Source organism: Protopterus annectens, chromosome 3.part1, assembly GCF_019279795.1.
Source record: "Protopterus annectens isolate FY-2018-M chromosome 3.part1, PAN1.0, whole genome shotgun sequence".
Lineage (NCBI taxonomy): Eukaryota > Metazoa > Chordata > Ceratodontiformes > Protopteridae > Protopterus > Protopterus annectens.
In genome coordinates this window covers 1,670,999,965-1,671,018,575 of record NC_056732.1, presented here as the reverse complement: position 1 = coordinate 1,671,018,575, position 18,611 = coordinate 1,670,999,965, and the positions used below count along the sequence as shown (strand labels likewise).

The 18,611-nt window shown below is 41.5% G+C and overlaps 1 protein-coding gene across 2 annotated transcripts in view; it reads left to right on the top strand.

Moving 5' to 3' along the window:
• The window catches only part of MROH1 (maestro heat like repeat family member 1), a 2,449,684-nt gene that overhangs the window by 1,629,017 nt on the left and 802,056 nt on the right, over nt 1-18,611 (top strand). For both annotated transcript variants that reach the window (XM_044067698.1, XM_044067696.1), the window contains one exon: nt 14,562-14,666. In XM_044067698.1, coding sequence (XP_043923633.1) covers nt 14,562-14,666 — 105 coding nt within the window. The remainder of the gene's footprint in view (nt 1-14,561; nt 14,667-18,611) is intronic.

Here is an 18,611-nt window from a genome sequence, read left to right as displayed (position 1 = left end):
CAAACTCCTTTTCTAGAAATTCGAAAGCTACATGTCTTACCTGGAAACCCTGTAGCTACCATGTGTTTGGGCCTGCCTTTGTTTGCCATGTGTTGCATGCTGTCTACATTTGCTCTGGAGGCAACTGAAACCATGCTCTTGTCACTCGCAAGCATACTTGTGTGTTTTTCTGTCACCTCATAGAATTGACAAATCTTTGTGGCTTTGCTCAATGTTAAATCACTGTCACGAAGTAAAATCTTTCTCACAGCAGCACTGTTAATACCACACACAAGCCTGTCCTTTATCAACTCATCTTTTAAATCACCAAACCGAGCCGTTTTACCTGTGTTTCTCAGGTCAGTTATGTAAGCTGCAAATGTTTCCCCTGGTTTCTGATCTCTTGTAAAACAAATGCCTCTCTAATGCAATATTTGTCTGGGGGGGTTGCACATTTCTCTGAACTTGTGCTTCAAAACTCAGTCTTATCTTGATTAGGCCTGTACAACAATATGAAGGTTTTCACCTTCTCCTTCATATACTGCAGGTGCATACACAAATGAACGCTGTCTTTCTTTGGCCTCTGACCCAGCTAGGTTTATCAAAATGAATGCCCTGGTGTGTGCATCTCTATCTGCGTAAGCTGCTTGTATAAAAATATCGTACTCTTGCTCAGATATTCTCCAATTCTCTGCAGTATTAATTCTGTGCAGTATTCTGATCAAATACAAGTGGGTAGGGGCATATGAAATCCATCTGGCATATTAAGCCATATTAACATATACCAGTAAAGGGTTTTGCAAATAAGCACAAACATACATACATGTACATATGCCAGAAATTTATGCCAGTATTTGTAACTTTGTCTAATGCCTTTGTTCTTCTGAATTTATACCTTTTGGGCTTTTTGAAATTATGCTAATGGACAAACTCCTAGCAACTTTGAATAATTGGACTTTGCAAAATAAACTTCTCGGGTACTTTAACACTCTTGTACTATAGTTTTGCAAAAATAATCACCTCATATCAGTGTAAGAAACATATCAAATAACTGCACAATGCGAATAAACTGGACCTCTCATGCCAAAAACTCAGTAACATTTTGAAGTAACTGCACTTTGCGAATAGCTGCACTCAGCACACTGAAATGTCCCCAAAATGGCGGTACCTTGCTAGGCAACTCTTTGCAGTGCAAGAAAACCTCTGTAATGGTGGCTCTTTGAGATTAGACACACCCAGCACAAGAAACTTTTCGAAATGGCTATATTTTGACTGTATTTCACAAAATAGTTGCACCTTGCACACAATAAACTCTTCAAAATACATGCACAGTAATAAGCACACACTGTAAGCACATTTACACAGTTTGATGTAATTCTAATATTTATTCATTTATTTATTGCATTTGTTTACTAGGAAAGTCAACTGGGCCAAAAAGTGCCCAGTTTCAGTGGAGGCCTGGGGAGAAAAGCTCCACAGAGATACAAAGGCATACAATTTGATAAAGCACAGTAAAAATACAGTGATAAAAGACAAGATAACAAATATGTCAGATAACTTTGGATGTTATGTTGTCCCTGTCTCGCCTTCCTTGCTGCTGGTTGGGTTCAGAGCCGATTTTTGTCTCCAACTATGCCACATTCTAAAGCTCGAGAGCTTCCACTGGCTCGAGACTAGACCCTATATCCCAGCATGCCTAGCGAGAGTTACCCAGATCTCGTTTGCTGCTTGAAGCTTCGGGATTCCTGATGACTGGCTCAGACTAAGTTAGATTGTTTTTTTGTAATATTTTCTTGAAAATATTATTTGGTAGTATAGTTATTTTTGTAGGTCAGTAGAATCTGTTGTCTATGCCTCTGTCTACCACCTGCTTAGTTGCTGTTTATTGTTGAGGTCATCGTTTCTTTATCTTTCAGGCCTACCCTTTCTCTTCTTTCTAACTTACAAATCCGTTTAAGGTAGAGGATTCATCCTACCCTTTTAGCCCATTTTAGTTAGAGGGCTTTACCTTATTTCCCCTCTCTATCTAAAGCGCTAGCCATTTAAGTGGAGGCATCTCCTCTGTTTGAGGAGTTGCCGTTTGACTTAAGACTCTCCTCCATCTGTTTCTTTCCCTTTTCAAAAAAAAAACAAAAAACTTTTTGCTGTTTTTTTTTTTTTTTTGGCTGAGTGTCTCTTTCCATTCTATTATTTCTGTAAAGTATTTTGTTGTTGATCGCTGTTAGATTTTGTGGTAAATATTCCAAGGAAGCTTCTGAAGAATCCAAGCCTTCTGGATTCAAGAAGTGTGATTCCTGCACTCAAAAGATGTCTCTAACCGATGGTCATACAAGCTGCGTATACTGTTTGGGAGCTGTTAACCTGCAGGACTCTTGTTTCATTTGTCATGGTTTTAGCTCTAGATTCCTGCTGGGAGTGCAAGAGCAATCTAATCTTGAGAGGATTATTGAAAGGGCCTTTTGAGGCATCGAAGGAAGGGAATCAGGCAGGAAAATCTGACAAACCTTCCAAATTGGCATCTTTGTTGCCTCTGACTTTGGAACCACCGAAGGGCAAAGACAAACCGTCAAGTCCGTCGGAGCCAATGGCTATCGAGACTAACAAGGCTTTATCTCCTTCGGTTCCAACAGTATCTTCGGAACCATCAAGAAGCCGTAAAAGATCCAGGTCTCCCTGCTTGGAACTGGTGCATTCCGTGCCACAGTCCCCACTTCTTCCTTCTGTGGTGGGCAGTCACCGATCATCCACCCATTCCTCTCGGTCATCCAGAAGCTTTCAGATGACGAGGTGGAGAGGGTGGTGAAAAGGCTACTCAGGACACCGGCCTTGGCAAAAATGTTATCGAGCCCAGCCCATATGGAAGTGGGAGCCTGCTGTCCAACCTACTTTGTCATCGATTCCTCCTTCGACTCACCTGAGTTCAGAACTGGAGTGCATGGGAGGTCATTGTAGTGGAACCATCAGATCCGAAAACCCCGGCTCTTTCTGGTCCAAAATCAGCTCCGATCCTGTCTATACCAACTGCTCTTAAGGGATCTGGGGGCTGACACTCACTCATTGGCTCAGGGAGAGAGCGAGATCAGACCCTTGTTGGATCCTACTCTCCCACTCTGAGCTTCAGCACAAGTGAGTTCGGCACCTACATTGGCCTCTGAGCCATCATCCTCAGTTCGGAAGAGATCTCCTGGCTCTTTGGAACCGGAGACTCTGTTGGGCTGGGTTTGTGGTGCCTTCGAGGTGATGAGGAGTGTGCTGTCCTCTCAGACCGCTCCACCCTCGGCTCCAGTTGCTCCTTCCCCTTCTGGGCCAGTGTCCACCTTCAAACCACCCCTCCTTCCCAGGCGTAGGGAACCAATGCCCCAGGACGCCCCTTTGGACACCCCGCCTTCCGAAACCTTTACAGAGCACCCCTCAAAGGAGGTCACTCGGAAGAGGACTTGTAAGAGGAAGCATTTGGACTCCCTGGGTCCCTGACATCAGACAAGGACTTGGAGGACTCAGAAGGGTCCCCATGGTCCCCCTCTGAGGATGTCTCTTTTTCATACATCCTGGAAATCCTCAAAGAGAGGGGTGGTTGGAAGTCCCTTTCCCTTCTGAAGACAAGTCCATGTATCTGCACACATTCAGTTCCCGACCTTCCACCTCTTGGGTGTCTCCGCCCTTCAACCTGCTGCTAGGTGTAGTAAGTCAAAAGGCGTGGAGCTCTCCAGAATTGATGGAATCAGTTCCATGGAGGCCCATTAAGTTTATCACTGCACTGGACGACAAACCTTTCCTGACTAAGGGCGTGCCAGTTGATGCTATGGTGGTTTTAGCAGCCACAAAGAAGGAATTAGTGGAAACATCTTCTGTCCATCCACCGAACAAGGAGTACCATACGATGGACAGATATGGAAGAGTGCCTTTTCAGTGGCCTTTACCCTTGGGTCACTGAATTATTTGTCCCATTTTACCCATCTCCAGAGGGATCTCCTGAAAGAGCTAGAAGATACCCTACAGGATCCCACAGACAGAGCTGCTTCTCAGCTTGTGACCTTATCTTCTGTAGTTAACTCCTCCATGCGGCTTATATCCTATGCAGCCAATGGAGCAAGCAGGGCAGCAGGCACAGGAGTCACCTTACAGAGAAATTCCTGGATGCGCCTTTGTCAGTTTGCGGAGCCCTACTAGTCCTCCTTTACCAACGCCCTATTTGATGGCTTATCGTTGTCCGGGCCCAAGATAAGAGACTCTCAGCAGGTGTGGGCAAGATGGCAAAACTCTCTCTGCTGTGGGAGTATGTTTCTCCATGCCTACTAGACCTTATACTAAAGGTCAAAAAGGCAGGAAAATATGGTTCCAGAAATCCCAGGGAGCTTTGCCTGATGCACATGGTGACTTTTCCCCTAGGGGCAGAGGGGGGAACAATAATGGGAGACGCCACCCTCGCGGCAGTGGGGGTCCACAGAGTCAGGGCAACAGAGATGTGTTCTTTGGTAGGCCCTACCAGCACTCCTGAAAGGAGGCCCACTTGTCCACCTCTGGAGGTGGCAGTCAGGGACAGATTGTCACTGTACCCAGAAGCCTGGCAAAGTATCACAAAAGACACATGGATACAGTCCGTAACACCCAGGGTATACAGTATTCCTTTCTCCATGCCACCTCTTCCCAGAAAAAAAAAATCCATTTAGACGACTGGCTCCTTACCGTCACCACCAAGCATTGACTAACTGAGGCAATGGACACCACAATTCACCTCTGCTTATAGCTAGGCATCACTATAAACTACGAAAAGTCTGCCTTGTTGCCTTGTCAATGTATTACATTTATAGGGGCAGATTTAGATGCAAAAGATGTGATAGCAAAATTGCCCAGATAGGGTGGGGGGGGGGCATTATCTGGGGCAAGACTGTTCAAGGAACTTGGCAACAACATGAGTACCACTTGCACATCAACGTCCTAGAGATGAGAGTGGTGCTGCTGGAGTTGCAAGCACTGCAGGGCTCTCTACCTATGGGGATGATAGCAGTTCAAACAGGCAGTATGTCAGTAGTGTGGTACATCAACAAGCAAGGTGGAACCAGATCTACCCCTTGTGTCGAGAGGCTCTAAGAGTATGACAATGGGCAATGTTTCCCAATGCTTTCTGATTGCAATGCACATTCCGGTGAAATCCATCGTGGTAGCAGACAAGCTAAGCAGGGCTATCCTTATGCCTTATGAGTGGTCCCTGAAGCAGGATATTGCAAACAAACTTTTTGGCAAGTGGGGCCAGCCTTGCTGCGACCTTTTTACTACCTCCACCAATACCAAATGCAGCTATTTTGCCCTAGTCCCCCCACTGGGACAGTCGCCAAGGGATGCACTTGTTCATGATTGGCCTTTCCCCCATTCCTTCTAATACCCAAGGTTCTTCAGAAAGCACAATCATTGGGTTGCAAATTAATACTCATTGCCCCTTAATGGCCTCGTCAAATATGGTTCCCCTTTCTATGACTCCATTTCCAGGAGGAGCCATGGATTCTGGACCCAGTTCCAGATCTTCTGGTACATCAGTCAGGTACGCTCCAGCCTTCCATACAGACCTTCAAGCTGACAGCTTGGTTCCTCCACTTCCCGTCTTAGCCAGGCTTCCTGACACCCCAGCAGTACAACATATTTTGATTTCCTCCCACAAATCCTCAACGAGGAAACTCTATGCTAGCAAATGTAAGTGGTTCTCTTGTTGGGCAGCCAAAAATAACATTGACCCTTTTACTGCACCTATTTCAAAGATCCTTGAACTTCTCGCTTAAACCTTTAACCAAGGAGCAGCAGCAGCAACCATTCAAGTTCAGTTGGCTGCTATTTCCAACTTTCATGTGGGAGAAATGGGTTCCAACGTTATGTCCCACAGGCTATGCAAAGCTTTTCTTGAGACCCCCAATAAGAGAACCACTCCCTCCTTGGGATCTAAATTTAGTCCTAGCTGCTTTGATTCTTCCTCCATTTGAGCCGGCTAATACTCGCTCTCTGAAATTCTTGACTTGGAAAACTATTTTCTTGACTGCCATTACCTCAGCTAGGAGGGTATTAGAATTACAAGCTCTATCCATTCGGCCCCCTTGCTTAATTTTTCACAAGGATAGGGTTTCTCTCAGAATCAACCCCTCCTTCCTACCAAAAGTTTGCTCAGAGTTCAGTCTGAATCAATCAATAGAACTAACTACCTGTACTTTTCCCTAATTATGGCATCAAGGCAGACTATAAACTCCACCAACTGGATGTTCATAGTTACATTTTTACTTGCACAGGACACAAGAATTCAGAAAATCTGACCAATTGTTTGTATCCTTTGCAGAAAGCAGAAAGGGGACTTCAGTCTCAAAAGTAACTATCTTTCAGACAACATCACTTATGTCTATAATTCGCAGAACAAACAGCTGCCAGGAAAAATTCGAGGACACTCAACTAGGGTCTTGTGTACCTCTACTGCCTTTCAGGCCAGACTGCCTTTAGACTCAATTTGTGCGGTAGCTAAGTGGGTTAATCCCCATACCTTCATCACTCATTACAAATTAGATGTGGCCTCCCAGAACAGGACATCCTTTGGTTCCACAGTCCTGAAGAGTCTATTCCATTGAGCCACCCAAGAAGAAGGTGCTGGGGACACGGCCCCAATCAGCATTAAAGAAGGCGAGATAGGGACAGCATAACATAAAGAAGTTATGTACTCACCATAACGTTCCATGTTTGTTGTCCTTGATCTCACCTTCCTTTTCTCCCTCCTGGAAGATCAATAGGAATTATCCATCATTTGGCTACATAGGCTGTGATTCCCTTCCTGCCTTATGAGTTGGATAGACTGAGTCCTTCTACTACTATCTTCGTGGGATATATAAATATATATAAATATATATATATATATATATATATATATATATAAAATGCATGTATAGTTTATATGTACATGTCTGTCTATGTCTGCACATTATAGTGTAGTGTTATGGGTTATCACAAACGAGATGTGGGTAACTCTCGCTAGGCATGTTGGTATAGGTTCTACCCTTGAGCCAGTGGAAGCTCTTGAGCTTTAGAATGCGGCCAAGTCGGAGCCGAAGATCGACCCCGAAACCCAGCCAGCAAGAAGGAAGGCAAGATCAAGGACAACAAACATGGAACGTTATGATGAGTACATAACTTCTTTTTATGCCCTTGATGCAATACAAAGTCATAGTTATGCCAAAACACATGCAGTCGCCTTGCTTTATTTTTGCTTTATGTGCCCTTTTTGCCCTTATTATATTAGTTTTGCTCATTTAAGCCCTTTTCATGCCCAATGTACTTTTCTTATGCTCATTTTACTCTAAACATGCCCAATTTTGCTTTAAACTTTTGGATGACGCAGTGGTGCAGTGGGAGCGTTGTCACCTCACAGCAAGAGGTTCTCCAGTTTAATTCTCGGCTGGGGTGCCGTCTGTGCGGAGTGTGCATGTCCTCCCTGCATTTGTGTGGGTTTCCTCGTGGTGCTCCGGTTTCCTCCCACGTGACAAAGGCATACATCTGGAGAGTTTCTCCCCAGGTCTCTGATGAAAATTGGCTTCATTTTAAGTCGGACTTATAAACAAACACGCTCGTTTTGTTTTAAACATGCTCATTTTACTTTACAGTTAATTGTTTCATCAAATACCTTTATTTTAAACATTTCTTTCAGTTAACAAACTTTCTGTGCTTCCTGGTTGCTTAATAATGGGGGTTGTGCCCTTGTAATGTCCCGTTTTGTCTTTTCTATCACATGAACAGTTCATGCTACTTCTCTTTACCATTGATTCTTATCTGGCTCTTATTCTGCTCGTTTCTCTTAGTTTTACCTTCACTGTTGTCTCTGCCCCTCATAGCTCTGAATCTTATTCTTTGCCGTCCTGGTTCTGACATCATGTCGCTCTCCTACTTTGGACACGATAGAAGAGTCTTTGTGGGTTCTGTTCAAGCAGCTTTATTTTATACAAACACATCACTATAGAAGTTTACTGACTTTAACTTAAGTAACTTGTATGCAAACTAAGAACTGCGATCATGCATGCTCTCACTCTGGCTACTCTTATAAAATGGCACTGGAGATTGCACGTCTCTGGAACTTATATATGAAAAAAAAAAAAAGTAATCTCCGTGGTATCCACGAAGTCTCAAACAACCCACTTAACAAGTATAGTGGGTCCAAAAACAAAACAGTGTAAGAAACTTGTGTGTGGAAGATTTTCAGTCCATTTATCTCTAGTTAATCACTGTATATTAATTAGATCAGACAATAGTAGTAGAAGTAGCTAAATTAAACCCATCTTAAGTCAAAAAAATAATAAAAAATATATAATTTGAAATACTGTTCAGACTTACTACATATTCAAAAGTAATCCAAGCAAGGCAGGCAGTCTATTTCAAGTCAAAAATCCTTTATTAAGCACACAGACAAGCGATCCAAGTAAAACAAAAATAACAGAGTGATAGTTTCCTCACAAGCTTTCTAAATATATATATATATATATATATATATATATATAGATAGATAGATATATATATATATGCTTTTTATCAGGCAAGGGAGTGGTTTATTGTGCTGTAAAACAGTGTTACTGGTACACATGTTAAATTCACATCCCTTCCCCCATCAGTGTGACATTTGAGCTGGTCCTGCCCTACTTAGTAGTTGTCATAATAATATAACCCTTATATACTTTAAATAAAATTTATAATGATGTGGTACCTCTTATTTAACCAGATTATTAAGTCTGTGATTTTATCCAAGACAATATACTACATGGCTGGAAATATATCAACCTTAATCCATTTGGCAATCAAAAAAAATATATAAATATATACACATGCAATTTGCGTGTAAAAAATCAATTGTAAAAATCATATTCTATTTTCATAACCTATTGTTAATAAAGACTGCTTTCGTCCTTCTAGACTTCTTCAGGTCTGTGTACAAGAACCCTAAAAACTATCTATAAAAATATTATTGTATAATTAGCATTGTTATTACACATCACTTTGAATAAAGTATAAAAAAAGAGAGCAAGAAAAAGAAAAAATAATAATAAAAATGTATGATGACTGAAACAAAATATACACTTAAAACTAATTTAACACGGTATTTAAAACCAACTGGTAGAATAAAATAAAAAGTCATGTCACTCATTAGACTCATTATAGAGTACAATGCCCCTTTTGGAATGCACCTCACAACACATCTGCAGCAGCTGGAAAGGCCACAGAAGTACCTCACAAAGAGGATTACTGGCCTCAAACAAATGTCCTACACTGACCACCTCAAAAAAACTCCAGCTTTACTCCGTAGCATATCGCCTACTCCGAGGTGATCTCTGCCTAACATATAAAGCTATGTCAAACCCAGAGCTGTTGGACATGCTACATCTAAAGAAATCCCTCCAAGCTACACGCTCTAGGGACCCAAACCTTGTCACCACAATAAACAGGACACGCTGGAGGGATAGATTCCTGTCCCAGAGACTTCCTATACTCTGGAACAAGCTACCCATCTATGTCAAGCAAAGTTCTTCATTAGCACTCTTCAAGAAAAATCTTGATGAGTGGATGGGAAATAGGAAATACACCACGGGGATCACTTCTTTCTCTCTGCTGGACAGTGGCACAGGAAAATAACTTTCTTGGGTGGCGTAAGCTATGGTACCTTGCTGGCTAGGCTTGCGTAGGCCATTGGGCCGATAGCCTAGTACCTACCTATGAACCTGTGTAAACAATGTGGCAATTTTCCATGTTCCAGTGCACTTTTAATTGAACAGTGGTAGTTTAGTCCAGGCATCCTAAAGGAGTTCAGCTTTAATTGCCACATGAATTCATGTTTCTTCAGAATATTCGGGATGTCTCTTTCAAGATCACCCATGCCTATGCGATCCAGGATCTGGAATGTAAAACCTGTGCGTCTTTTATGAAGAGAAAGGTGTTTGGCTAGTGCATTATTTTTACATCCTGAGCGGATTTCTGACAGATAACATGAAATCCTATGCTTAAGTTTATTTACAGTGTTGCCCACAAAGAATGCATCACATTCATTGCACTGTGCCCTGTAAATTACTTTTGTAGTGTTAGTCACCCCCTGCACTGGTCTTAATGATTTTCTTTAAAAGGGGCAATAAAAACTATCACCTTGCTGTATAAATATACAAAGTGTACAATTAGTTTCACATCTTTTAGTGTTTCTCTCATATGGTGTAGGTTTAAAATCAACAAAACTTCTAATGTTCCTGGCCTTCCTATATAAACAAAGGATGGGGCTTCACCTAAGATGTTAATCAGAAAAGGGTTTCTTGTGATAATCGCCCCGTTTCCTTCAATAACATTTTGTGATAATCCAAAGTGTAATTTTTGCCCAATGGTCACTACAGTATCTTCCACTCTCCCATTCTATTCTGATTACGGACACATGCAAGCAGGATCTATGCTGGTGGCTTCAGGCCAGCAATCTCAATGTGGGCAAGCTTTTTGTACCATTTTCTCCAGTTGCCACAGTGACCACGGATGCCTCCCAGATCGGGTTGGGGGGGCATTATCTCGACAGGATAGTCCAAGGCACATGGCAGGATCACGAGACCCATTTGCATATCAGTGTCTTGGAGATGAGAGCAGTGCTGTTAGCGTTGCAAGCACTTCAGAGCTTTCTCCCTCTAGGGACAATTGCAATCCACTCGGGCAACATGTCCAGTGGTACGGTATCTGAACAAGCAGGGAGGAACCAAATCATACCCCCTTTGCAGAGAGGCACTTCGAGTTTGGCAGTGGGCGGTGTCTTCCTAATGCTTTCTAGTTGCAACGCATATACTGGGGAAGTCCAACGTGATTGCCGACAGGCTGAGCAGAGCTATCCTAATGCCTCATGAGTGGTCCCTGAACAAATATGTTGCGGAGAAGGTATTCCACAGATGGGGTCAGCCTTGCTGCGATCTATTTGCCAGGCCCCTCATTGCCAAATGCAGCAGCTACTTCACCTTTATCCCCCCGGAGGGGGAGATGCTTAGGGGCACTCTGGTTCACGATTGGCCCTCCGGTCTTCTCTATGCCTTTTCACCATTTCCTTTGATATCAAAGGTCATTCAGAAAGCACAGTCTTTGGGAAGAAAAATGATCCTGATTGCCCCACACTGGCCTCGTCCGATTTGATTTCCCTTCCTTCAACCCCATCTAATGGACGATCCCTGGATTCTGGACCCAAATCTGCTGACTCATATGTCAGGACAGTTCCATCCCTCCATCCAGACCCTCAAGTTGACAGCTTGGCTGCTCCAGTTCCGTCCCTAGTCAGGCTTGATGATTTTTCCCCGGAAGTGGTCCACATTCTGTTTCTTCCCACAAGCCCTGTACCAGGAAGATTTATTCCAGTAAGTGGAAGAGATTCTCCATTTGGGCCCTTGAAAAACATATTGATCCTTATAGCGCTCCTATTTTGGCAGTATTAGAATTTCTTTCTCAACTGTTCAGTCAGGGATCAGCTGCAGCAACCATTATAGTGCAATTGGCAGCGATTTCTACCTTTCACATTGCTAATGAGCCCAACCTTATGGCTCATAGGCTTTGTAGGGCCTTTCTGAAAGGGACAATGTTACTCCAACCTCCATTCTTTGATCCAGTAATGCCATGGGACCTCCGTTTTGTTTTAGAGAAGCTCACCTTGGCTCCCTTTGAGCCCGCAGCTATGTGTGACCTAAAATTCATGTCATGGAAGACAGTATTTTTGGTAGCAATAACTTCAGCTAGGTGAGTCTCTGAGCTCCAAGCTTTATCGATTAAGCCACCTTATTTGGTGTTTCACAAAGACAGGGTCTCCTTAAGAACCAATCCTTCTTTTATTCCAAATGTTGCTTCTGTTGTCAATATCAACCAATCCATTCAGTTGCCTGTGTTTTTTTCCTGAATTTTCTAACAAGGCAGAATTTAAGTTTCATTAGCTAGACATTCATAGATAATTGCGTTTCTATTTACATAGGACAAAAGATTTTAGGAAATCAGATCAACTGTTTGTCTTGTTTTCAGACACTAGACTTGGGGTTCCTGTCTGTAAAGTAACCGTATCTCGCTGGATCTCCAATTGCATCTCATTTATTTATGGTTCCAATGGCAAAGAATTACCCTTTAAAGTGAAGGCTCATTCTACACGATCTGTGGCTACCTCAGCTGCGTTTCAGGCTAGGATGTCTATGGATGATATTTCTGCTGCAGCTTCGCCTCATACTTTTATTGGTCATTATAAATTAGATCTGGTCTCTAGAGGCAGATCTTCCTTTGGTTCCACAGTGCTCAACAGTATTTTTCACTGAGCCACCCAAGGTCAAGGTGTTAGGGGCGCTGTCCCAGGGGTAAGAATGAAGGCGAGATTGGACTACATAACATCAAGAAGTTATGTACTCATCATAACTTTCGATGTATGTAGTCCATCTCGCCTGACATTCTTACTAACCTTCCCACACCTCCTTGAGGACCTGCAGGTATAGTCTCTAGGTGTCAGTGGTCCTTTCGGTTGGGGTTATTCTTCTTCTCAGTATGTGTGTGTGTACGCTTACAGCAAACAAGATCTGAGGAATGGGCCTGTTACGTGATGGGATACCTCTTAGCCACGAGCCAGTTGAAAACTTCGAGCTAGAGTATGGCCGAGTCAGAGCGGAGGTTCGGCTCCGAACCCAGGGGTAAGAATGTAAGGCGAGATGGACTACATACATCGAACGTTATGGTGACTGCATAACTTCCTGTTTTCCATCATCATACATTTTTACTTATTATTTTTTCTTTTTCTTCTCCTTTTTCCACTTTATTCAAAATGATGTGCAATAACAATACTAATTGTACAATAATATTTTTATAGATAGTTTTTAGGGTTCTTGTACACAGACCTGAAGATGTCTAGAAGGACGAAAGCAGTCTTTATTTAACAATAGGTTATGAAAATAGAATATGATTTTTACAATTGATTTTTTACATGCAAATTGCATGTGTATATATTTATATATATTTTTTGATTGCCAAATGGATTAAGGTTGATATATTTCCAGCCATGCAGTATATTGTCTTGGATAAAATCACAGATTTAATCTGGTTAAATAAGAGGTACCACATCATTATAAATTTATTTAAAGTACAAAAGGGTTATATTATTATGACAGCTACTAAGTAGGGCAGGACAAGCTCAAATGTCACACTGATGGGGGATGTGAATTTAACATGTGTACCAATAACACTTTGTTTTACAGCACAATAAACCACTCCCTTGCCTGATAAAAAGTATATATATATATATATATATATATATATATATATATATATATATATATATATTTAGAAAGCTTGTGAGGAAACTATTACTCTGTTGTTTTTGTTTTACTTGGATCACTTGTCTGTGTGCTTAATAAAGGATTTTCGACTGGAAATAGCCTGCCTGCCTTGCTTGGATTACTTTCGAATATAATTCTGTACAATTATATATATATATATATATATATATATATATATATATATATATATATATATTTTTTTTTTTTTTACTTAAGACGAGTTTAAGTTTGCTACTTCTACTACTATTGTCTTATCTGATTAATATACAATGATTAACTGGAGATATATGGACTTAAAATCTTACAGACAGAGAAGTTTCTTACACTGTTTTGGAATTTATACATGCACACACAGCCTTGACATGCTTCTTAAAGATACAGCACACTTCACTTGTACTCTGATCTACAGTGGAGAGGAATGGTTGGTACAGTGCAGAATTATTTGGGGTGTCTGGAACGAGGGAGTTAGTTGAGAGAGGTTGCAGAGGTTGTAGGGTATGGTTTTGTTATGGAGTTTGGCTACAAGTTTGAAAAGAAGAGACCCTAGGAAAAGCTCAACTGTGTTTGAGACTGGTAGCCATCTGGCTTTGATGAGGGTGATTGGAAATAAATCAGCAAATATTGTTTTCAGTGGACTGTAGAGTGAATGAATGAGTGTTGTTTTTTTTTTTTTTTTTGAAGAGACTGTAGCTACAATGGGGGAGCCATATTCATGTTGAGTAAGGATGATGACTTTGCCTAGCTGGTCTGGAGAGAAGGGGAGATATTTTCCAGGACCAGAATAAAAAAAAAAAGAACTGCTCTTTCCTAGTGGCTTCAGAGTGACTTTGGAAGTTAAGTGACTAGTCTAACCATAAACCTAAGTATGTAAAGGATGTGCTTGTTTCTGTTGGGGAACCACTGAGATCTGCAATGCTGAGATTTTTAGGAATTTTTTAAGCTTTTGTGAGGTTACAAATGTCATATGTGTGTGTGTACAATGGATTTTTATGTGAGGAATAGATCCAGCCTGGATTGTGCTCAGTTATAGGTGTTGCCTTACATTGGTGAAGACACTTTGTGCTTTTTTTTTCCATTTAAGTTCAAAAATGTTTCCTTATTTCATCTTGTTCGTTTATTTATTTATTTTTTTGGTTAGTTTGTGCTATTACATCATCTTTAATGGGTTGTTACTGCTGGACTTTTTCCACATATTGTTAACATGATTCATTATCACAGGTCTTGTCTTTATGTAATGTGCTGTCCACTCATTTCTCCCTGCAGCATATTGAAGGCTGGTTAACTTCTCCTCGAGAGTGGGAACGGGAAAGAGCCATCGTTTCCACCTTCTTCCTACTGAAGTTTTATCTCAAGAAGCTGAATATCAGGGTAAGTGATAGTATTTTTACAGCTTTGTGGAAACGAATATTAAATGTATAGATGACATTGAATACATCTTTTAAAGTTTAATGTATGGGCAATGAATTTTGAGTATGGATTGTCACAGAAATAAAGTTCTTGGGGGAGTTGTGGTCAGTGTATACTATACTGGAGTAATGATGTGCATATATTCAGTCTTTGGTTTCATTTTTAAACAATACTTGCAGTTTAACTGAAGTTTAAATGCAAACCATGTTACCTTATTTTAAGATCTTTACAATAGATATTGAGCATAGGATTCAGTGCCATAGCATACATCAAGCATATGATTTAGTACTGCAGCAGATAATGAGTGTGGGATTCAGTGCTGCAAAAAATATCACATATTGGATTCAGTGCTGTAGCAGATATAGGATCATAGGAGGTTACTAGGCTAATGGCCCTGCGGCCCTTACAAACCTAGCCAAGAGTTTATCCCCAAAAAGAAACCTCAGTCAGCACCTGTCACCCCTGTCAATGTGGGACACAGGTAGAACCCCTGGGACAAATTTGTGGTTTCCTATCCACTCATCAAGGTTGCTCTTGAAGAGGGTTAGTGAGGTACTCTGTTTGTATGTTAAGTCTATTCTAGAGACGGGGCACCTCTGGGAGGCAAACCTGTATTTCCAGCAGGTTTTGTTGATGTTGCAATATTAGATTCAGGCCTTTTGAACGGGTAGTGCACGAGGAGTTAGATTTATGGATATGGAGCATCTCTAGTAGGGCAGGGTCTGAGATTACTTTGTAGGCATGACCCAGATCACCCCTGAACAAAGCTGTATGATATCGAGTAGAGTGATAGTGATTTGACCCTGTCTGTATAGGACTGGTTTTGGAAGGCCATGGATTCTCTGTGAGGTATTTCAATGGCCTTTCCAGTTGAAGCAGATGTTTGGAGAGGTACATCCGAAATGAGGCAAAATGCTCAATTATTGGTCTAATGAGGGAGGACTATAGAGAGGTAATAACCTTTTTTCTGGATGCAATCCTTTTACTTATGAGATGAGCCAAGTAAAAGGCTTTTCTGACCACTGCTGCTACATTATGGTCGAATGTGAGGTTATCAACCTGAGTGTCCAGGTCTCTCACTGCAGGTTGTGTGCTTAGGGGGTTGCTGTTAATGTAGTAATCTGTAGGGGTCGTGTTTTTGCTGAATGGTATGATGATGCATGTTTTTCCATTTAGCTTGGAGCCATGACTTTGGCACCAGTCATAAGTTGCTTTGAGACCCTCTAGCAGTATGTTAACATCATTTGGGGAGTAAATGACAACACTCACCTTAGTCATCCACAAACTTGGTCAGCCACAGGCTTTTTGTCTTTTCTCTAGACCTCTGAAAAATAGATGTGAAACAGTAGGGGTCCCAGGACAGATCCCTGGGGAACTCCATTAGTGATAGGTCTGCTATCCAAGGTGGAGGTGCGTATGTTGACTTTGAGGGTCCTATCAGTGAGCCATTTGGCCACTCACCTGGTGAGGTAGGGATTTACTCCAAGTTGCGCTAGCTTTTCGATGCTGCCCGAGTGGGAGATTGTGTCAAAGGCCTTGACCAAGTCAAGGTAAAGCTGTATGCACTGACTTTCCCCTCATCCAGGGCCTTGGTGACAGTCTCAAAGAAGTCAACCAGGTTCAACAGGCAAGATCTGCCCTTGACAAATCTGAACTGGGTGGGGTCAAGTGCATGGAGATTGCCTATGTCCTTGTTATATGAGATCCATAATACTACACCGCATGGCTTTACAGATCAGAATTGTCACGCTAATGAAGCGATAGTTTCTAGGGTCAGTAGTGGCACCACCTTTGTGTAAGGGGATGACAGTGGCAGTTCTCCACTATGCTGGAATGAAGCCTGTACTTAGGCTGTTGTTAATCACACATTGGAGTCTGTGCTGCAGCAGATATCGCACATTGAAATCAGTGCTGCAGTATATTGAGACTAGGCTGCAGAAGATATTGAGCACTGGTTTCAGTGCTGCAGCAGATATAGAGTCTGACTTGGCAGTGCTACAGCAAATAAGCATAGGATTCAGTGCTGCAGCAGATATTGTATGTTAGATTCAGTGCTACAGCAGGTGTTGATTATTGGTTTCACTGCTGCAGTAGATATCAAGCAGTCGTTTCAGTTCTGCAGCAGGTGTTGCAAATTGGATTCAGTGCTGCAGCAGATATCAAGTTTCGGATTCAGTGCTGCAGCAGATATCAAGTTTTGGATTCAGTGCTGCAGCAGATATCAACCGTGGGATTCAGTGCTACAGCAGATATTGAGCGTTAGATTCGTTGCTGCTGCATATGGGGACAAGGACATGCAGTTCTGCAGCATATATCGAATGTTGGATATATTGAGTGTCGGATTCAGTGCTGCAGCAGATATCGAGCATCAGATTCAGTGCTGCTGCAGATATCGAGTATCATATTCAGTGCTGCTGCATATTGAGACAAGGACGTGCAGTGCTGCAGCATACATAGTGTCGGATTTAGTGCTACAGCATATTGAGAGCAGGACTTGTAGAGCTGCAGCAGTTATCAAGCTTAGGATTCAGTGCTTCAGCATATTGAGAGTAGGGTTTGCAGAGCTGCAGCAGGTACCGAGTGCAGGGCTTGCAGTGCTACAACAGGTATCGAGCACAGGGGTCTGCAGTGCTACAGCAGGTATCAAGCGCAGGACTTGCTGTTTTGCAACAGGTGTCAAGATTAGGACTTGCAGTGCTGTAGTGCTTTTTTTAGCTACAGTTTTCATTTAATTAATTCCTGTTTTGTTAAAGAAAAAGGGGCCACTTCCAAAGATATTAAATGTCTCCCAATGACCTTGTAAAAAGCATTCCTGTTGATCACAGCCTTCTTAACATGAGTAGCATCCACAGTACAAGTCAGACCTATTCTGAATGGGTAATGTAAATCTTCATCTGTTTCACCAATAGTAGTAATGGTGTATCTCTGACTGCTATAATTTTGTAAAATATATTAATGGAGTATCTCTGGCTGCTATCATTTTTATTGTATATTAATGGAGTATCTCTGGCTGTTATTTTTAATATATATTAATGGAGTATCTCTAGCTGTCATTTTGTAATGTATATTAAAGGAGTATGTCTAGCTGTTAAAAACTAATTTAAAGATGTCAAACAAGATAATTTAATGGCCAGTTTCTTGACTACATTGTGCTTTAATTATACTAGTGATCACGGCGTAAATAAAACTAGCCATTACTAAACACTTCTTTTGTAAGAATTGTGTTCAGTGCATTAGTTGCTACATTCTTAAAAATATCTGTACAACTACATAGATACATTGGGAAGGAAGAGTATGCTGAAATACCATCAATTTAGTAAATTAATACATTTCAAAAATCCATCCCAAGCACCCTGGCTTAAACTGTCACACCATGAACAAGCTAGCAGTTTAATGATGGCAATAAAAAAAAAAAAAAAGTAAGCATTTGCATTCAGAATTGTATATCCAATCTGTTGTCCAGGCTGTCCTGATGAGACTGGTGAATGTGAAGGTCAGTGTGATCCAGTCTTTTCTCTGATTTTTTTGTCAAAAGCAAGAGTTCTGTCAAGAAACATACAATTCACTGTGACCGTATTTCTAGAAGATTCATTCACTGTAACCAGTAGCCCCCCCCCCCCCAACAAACTCTAAGCATATATCTTAATGACAAAGTGTGGTGTGTTAATCTCAGTTGTAACTAAACAGGTATCATCATCATCTGTGGATACAGATCTAATTTCAGCTGTAAAATCAAAAGTATCCCTAATATAAGAAGGTATTTGCTTGACACACAGAGCATTTTCTCACTATATAATGCTAAAGCTGTGTTTAGTACCATAAGCTGAAATAATGGAGTGGAAAAAGGAATATGCCATGTACTTAAGAATTTTACAAATCTCTATGAAGGAGTTTATCCTTGGATGG